Source organism: Limulus polyphemus, unplaced genomic scaffold (assembly GCF_000517525.1).
Source record: "Limulus polyphemus unplaced genomic scaffold, Limulus_polyphemus-2.1.2 Scaffold1244, whole genome shotgun sequence".
Classification (NCBI taxonomy): Eukaryota; Metazoa; Arthropoda; class Merostomata; order Xiphosura; family Limulidae; genus Limulus; species Limulus polyphemus.
This window is the reverse complement of record NW_013666854.1, coordinates 298,266-304,542: the sequence shown is the minus strand read 5'-3', so window position 1 is coordinate 304,542 and position 6,277 is coordinate 298,266. Positions and strand designations below refer to the sequence as shown.

Genomic DNA, 6,277 nt, shown 5'->3' with positions numbered 1-6,277 from the left:
TTACACCAAGATTCCTTTCCTTCATAACACTGTTAAGGTTATTCGCATCCAAATTATACTTATAATTCAAATTATGATGACCCTCATGCATTATATTGAATTTATTATAATTAAAACACATCTGCCATTTATTTGCCTAATCACTAAATGATCTAAATCCTTTGGTAAATCAGCAGCATCCTCTTCATAGCTAACAACACGCGAGACATTAATATCATCTGCAAATTTAAGTAATTTATGCACTATTCCTTCATCAATGTTGACATTCAAATTCCCATTATAAATAAGAAGGTTTAACCTGTAAGTGTGTGTTTTGTATAACCATGCAAATATTTATATATTTTACAATAGAAAATATTAATATTCCCAAAGTAAAATGCCTATATCTTAGGGTATGTCTAATATTACATCATAATGGCACTTTAATTGTACTGCTGTTTGTCAAACGTTACTATAGAAACACATTCTTACAGGTGGCGCGCCATACGTATCAACCTAAATGTTCCAATGTTAACTTAAAATATTGTTATAAAATGTTAATTAATAATAATAAACCAGAAGACTGATAAGTATACCATATTATTCTAACTTAATGTAATTATTTAGATAACTGTTACAAATCGAATGATATTCGAAGAAAAGAAGGCCTAAAGTAACTCTAGCCTTAAAATTATAATATAAATTATCGAGTACATAGAATAAAATGCATGATTTTCAAGTTCAGCTCCAGTAGGCTTAGTACTTTTCACTTTGAAATATTGATTAAACACGGTTAAATGTAAAAAAACTGTAAATGTAATGGCGTTAATCCTAACGTAGAAACAGATGTTTCTACATAGGCTAAAAATTCTAGAGGTATAATAGAAGCTGTAATCTGCTTGTATTTATTTAATCTTTTCGTTTTTAAGTAATACTAATATTAATAATAAGAATACAACAATTGAGGGACAACAAGATATATCTTGGTCCATCGTGGCTGTCCCATTCAGTTCATTGCATAAAACACCAAACTGCATATATCCAGCCTTTATTTTTTAAGCACTCGTTAAACCTTCTCCTGAACTTTCCTAATCCTATTGCATTTACCATATTGATATATATGAAGTGGTGACAGTCTGTCACAAATGCTTACCACCCTGTTTAGAAAAAATTGCCTCAGTTGCAGACATCTTCTGCCCTGCCGAACTTTAAACTTATGTCTCCTAGTCCTACCACTTTTACATGTTAACAAGATAAAAAATTCTTTACAGCATGGATTGGTCAATGTTTTGAGTTTATATTTGTAACGTGAAAAATTTTGATATGAACCAGATAACCAGGGTAGACAAAAAAATTATATTAAGAGTATGGAGAAAAGACCATATTAAATATAGGGTAAACTCAGTTCTTTATCAGTGAAAAAAAAAAATCAATTTTTAGTCTTCATTTATTTTCCTACTGTTTATTGCTCAGTCACACACTTTTGAAAGTTGCTACTAGAGTAAGAAAAATAAAAAGAGATAGTAAAAGAATGACTATCATTTACCTTCACATTGTAATCTAGAAGTAGAAGAATAATATTCTAGTTGTATGCAAAATTTGAAAGTAAGTGGCCAGAAAGTTTTGTACTGATTTTTCTAAAGATATTATATGTTAATGAATATAATAAACTTGTTCATCTGAACAGCATTTTTCTTTTATTGCAATTACTTACCCTACAGACAACAAGGAACTAATGATCCTTCAAGGTACACCTACCCTTAGGAAAAGTAGAAATTGAAACCCATTCTTACTGTTTAGAAAGTCTTTTTTTTTTCTTTTAAACTCCTGTTAAGCATTGTGCTGGCCCACACTGCTGCCAGTCGTAACTCATTCCATAAGTTAACCACCCTGATAGAAAAATAAATGTCTTATAGACTGGCCTTCCAAGTCATAAACTTGTATCCTCATCATCTTCTTTTTCTTCAGAGTATAGCAGAAAGTAATTAGAGGCTTTTCAGGGGTTTCATTAAGAAAAATCTAAACATTTACTATATTTATAAAAAAGGATCCAAAATACGTATTGAAATTTTTTGAAACATTTAGAATGGGTCAGTACATTTTACTGAGAAACCTTACCTGTAAATACTCGTTTACAAGTATATGTATATAGTCTCTAGTCCATTTTTTTCATGATTCAGATTGAAAAAATTGAGTAATAACTTTGGTTTTCCATAATTTATCCTCATGAAGAGATGTTCAACAAATATTGAAGGATTATTGGATAACACTTGATCACATGAGTTGCTTTTCTACTCCTTTCCAACTAAACCATTGAAAAATTCTTACTAAACCTGTACTTTTCATTCTAATTTTGTGATAGGGAAGAATTGGGATTCTTGTCTGCATAAATTATGTTTGGCATCATGGATTAGAAACTACCAAAATTATGGTCAACTGTTCATAAAAAAAACCTTTGGGCCCTGTTGAAATGGAACACCTAATCCCTGCTTGTTGCTGGGTGACAATGCAAAAAAAAAAAAACTTCATGCATACAATGCTGGACTAACATTAATGTTATAAACAATGGGAAAAGATGGTCATACATAATATTAAAATAAATGATAGGCTTGGCTAGATAAATCTTTATTCATATTAAGGGTTCAGAAACTGGTCTTCCCCCTCCGATTTTGCTACTTAATGAAACCCCCTAACTTTATCATATCAATCCCTTGGGTACTCTTGTAAACTTCAATAACATCACCGCTTACCCTTCTTTCCTCAAGAGAAAATATATTAGCAGATCCTAACTTCACCAAATGAGATAACCTTTCCATTTGAGATCATAGTAGTACTCCTCCTCTGAGCCCTTTTGACTAAGTCAGTATATCTGTTCTTAGATTAAGGAAACCAAAAAGTACACAGTATTTAAAGTGAGGCCTAAGCAATTTTTGACAGATAATTACATCTTTTGACATATTATCAATATATCTATAAAAAATCCAAAATTTTTATTAGCACTGCTTTGAAAGCTTGAGTGATTTACTGTGTATTATTCAGATGTTTGCTGCAATTGTAAGAAAAATTTGGTTATGAATAAATTTTTACAATTTTTCAGTGATTTTCTTATAACTGATAAAGCTGTATGATTAACTTGATTAATCAGTTACCTGAACATCAGTTAGTGTCACATAAAATACTCATTTAATAAAGATTATGATTCAGTCGATTAATGTCACAATCATGATCATGACTAGTTTGATAAATTAGTATTGTGACTCACATAATTAATCAACTAGTGTTTCTGATTATTGCTATTTATGATCATTCCAACTATTTAAGTCCCATGTGTGAATAGTCAGTTAATTGAATGTAATGTATTTGTATTTGTAATATATTGAATGTATTTTTTTTATTTTACAGATTATCAACCTGCTTAAACTATATTTGTCCAACCTAAAATGAAATCCACTTCAGAAGGTTATCTGAAATCCCTTTCTTCTTAGGTGCACTGCAATATTCTGGCTGGGATGCTTATTTAAAACACAAAATATACCTAATGAAATGTGTTTCCCACATTCATAACCAAATTTGAACTGTGAATTGCTTAATTACAAAGTAATTTAAAAATTTTATATATCAGCAAAGTGGTTGTGAAAATACCTTTTTCAAGATCTGAAATATAGAACATGTGAAACAATTTCATAGTTTTATATGTGGCAGCTTTAAACATTTTAAAAATTTCCTGATAGTACAAGTTTTATATTAACTTAGAAATGGAAGATTTTTGTGAAAATTGCTTTGCACAATGTCACTCCTGCTACTTAAGACCAGTGAGATACTTTGAAGGAAACCTAAATGAAGTACATAACTGTCTCCTGTGCACAAAACTTAGCGCAGCAGTTCAAAGACGATTTGCACCTAGTAACATGAAAAGTGCATCAGCAACAGAACTGTGTGCCAACCTCCCTCTTCTTGACTGGGTGAACTACTATAATCCATGTCCTTGTCATCAAGTTGTTGACCTGAACAGTTACATACCAGCTTCTCATACTCAAAGAAGATTTGGAGGAACCAGTAAGAGGGGATCAGGAATAGCTCGCAACTTGCTCTCTTTTTCAAGAAAGTGTTTCAGCCTTCCACACTGCTATAAACCTCGTCATAACTTTAAAGCAGATTTTTCTAGAGAAAGCAGTCAATGCTACACTCCTGCAATGTATGAAGGACGATTTACCTGCCCTTTAGATAAGGCACTTACAGTGGCTGCTGCTTGTCCACATCCACCAGAAACTGGTGTGGGTTTAAACTCTCGATTACAGAAAATAAGCCCATCAGAATTCAAGTTAAAAGTGGATGTATGTATTTACAGCTACTGTTTCTATATGCATTTTTCTTTTATTGAATTGTGTCATTGAACTTTAGTTATTAATTATGAAATGCACATAACACTAGACTACAGAATTTAGTACTGTACATTCAGCACAAATCAACAATAATTTGCCCGGCATGACCATGTGGCTAGGCTGCCTGACTCACAATCTGAGGGTCACAGGTTCGAATCTCTGTTGCACCAAACATGCTTACCCTTTCAGTCATGGGAGCATTATAATGTGACAATGAATCCCACTATTCGTTTGTAAAAGAGTAGCTCAAGAGTTGGTAGTAGGTGGTGATGACTAGCTGCCTTCCCTCTAGCCTTTCACTGCTAAATTAGGGATGGCTAGTGCAGACAGCCCTCATGTAGCTTTGCACAAAATTCATAACAAACAAACAATAATTTATGTTTATGAGTTAGAAGTTTAATGTTTTGCAGATTATACGTAATTAACTGAAATATTTATCAATCAGATTTAACTATATTGACACTTCCCATTTTATCAGGAATGGAAACTTGTCATAAGCTTGTAACAGAAATTGAGGTACTCTCTATATTAATATTTAAAAGATAAGCATATCAAAAGTGTTAAAGAAGCAAGAAATAATACTTATTAATTTGTATCATCAGTGGACATAAAATCAATATATTGTATAGCCAGTGACTACATAAAAACAACATTGTATACACGAGGTCATTCACATGCACTTTATTTATGGGATTCACAGTATTATATGTCCTATCATATTGGCATATGAGAGATATGTTGTTTTTCATTCTTTTACTAATCCTAATTTTAATAATAATCATAAAATTATTTCAAGCAATTTTTTGAAAGAGAGCTTACTTGTTTTGTAATTGAGATACTTGGACTATTTACTTTGTGTTTGTATTGAAAAATCTACCCAAAGAAATGTACTGACTATATTCACAATACTTTTAGTTGCTTATGACCTTAAACTTTAAAAGAGGTATTCATATCTTTACATTATAAAACATTGGTGTAAAATAGAGTTTCACATTTTGTCAGTTTTTAGTTTGACACATTTAAGTACTTCTGAGCTCTCTTGATTTTTATGTGTATTGATTCAGGTTATGAAAAAGTGGTTTGCCGAGTTCACAGATGATCAAAAAAATATGATGTTAAAATCTCTTCTGGTAAGTAATAACTTTTATTGAAACTATGTTTTTTACATATTATACCTATACATTTCTTTCAGACTTGATTTACATTTATATGTTGTATCTTATATATACATATATATGTTATTTAATGAGATTACAGAGTAATTCTGAACCTTATATATTTCTTTTAAATGAAATAGCAGAAATGCTGCCCTGTGAACAGCTGTTTGTGCTGGTAATTACTAATTGTAGTATTCATACCTCACTGAAAAAAATTAGTAAAAGTGAACATTTTCTAAAAACGGAACTTTTTCTGTGAAGTACTGCACAGGAAAAATGTTCGGATTGTGCTCTTTAGTCATACGTAACTCATTGCATCAAAATGATTCAAGGTACAGAGCTCAAAATTTTAATAATTTTTTTAATAAATTGTAATGTTTTTATATATTAAAAGTGGTACCATTTATTGAAAAAATAACAGTTTTTTAAGAAATCCAGTTTCTCAGTACTACATTTAAAATTACATCAATATAAAATTTATGAAACTCTCACGTACAGTCCTAGTGAAAGTCATGTTCTTGTTGTGAGGAGAGTACTTTTATTTAAAAACGTGTTCTATTATAAAGAAATGGTTGTTACACATATGACAATTATTTTTCTAATTGTCTAAATCTTGAATACCCAAAGTGTGAAAATTTTTGCTAGTAGTGCCATTGTATAGATGGAGCAGGAGTTTTGGTTACATATATAGATATTGACATACACACTACGTCCATTATAGTAAGATGGAATTGTATGTGCGTTGCACTTCAAGTGTGT

At 31.0% G+C, this 6,277-nt stretch overlaps 1 protein-coding gene across 4 annotated transcripts in view; it reads left to right on the top strand.

Annotated features, from left to right (window-relative positions):
* Positions 1-515: 515 nt before the first annotated feature.
* LOC106462768 (probable E3 ubiquitin ligase complex SCF subunit sconB) overlaps positions 516-6,277 on the top strand; it is a 74,197-nt gene continuing 68,435 nt past the window's right edge. Inside the window, exons 1-3 of one of the 4 annotated variants that reach the window (XM_022390095.1) lie at positions 516-594; positions 3,382-4,313; positions 5,426-5,491. In XM_022390095.1, the coding sequence (XP_022245803.1) occupies positions 3,735-4,313; positions 5,426-5,491 (645 nt within the window). In that variant the 5' untranslated portion in view covers positions 516-594; positions 3,382-3,734. Of the gene's footprint in view, positions 653-1,380; positions 1,585-3,381; positions 4,314-5,425; positions 5,492-6,277 lie in introns of those variants that run through there. The other 3 variants (XM_022390096.1, XM_022390094.1, XM_022390097.1) reach the window with 3 other exon arrangements.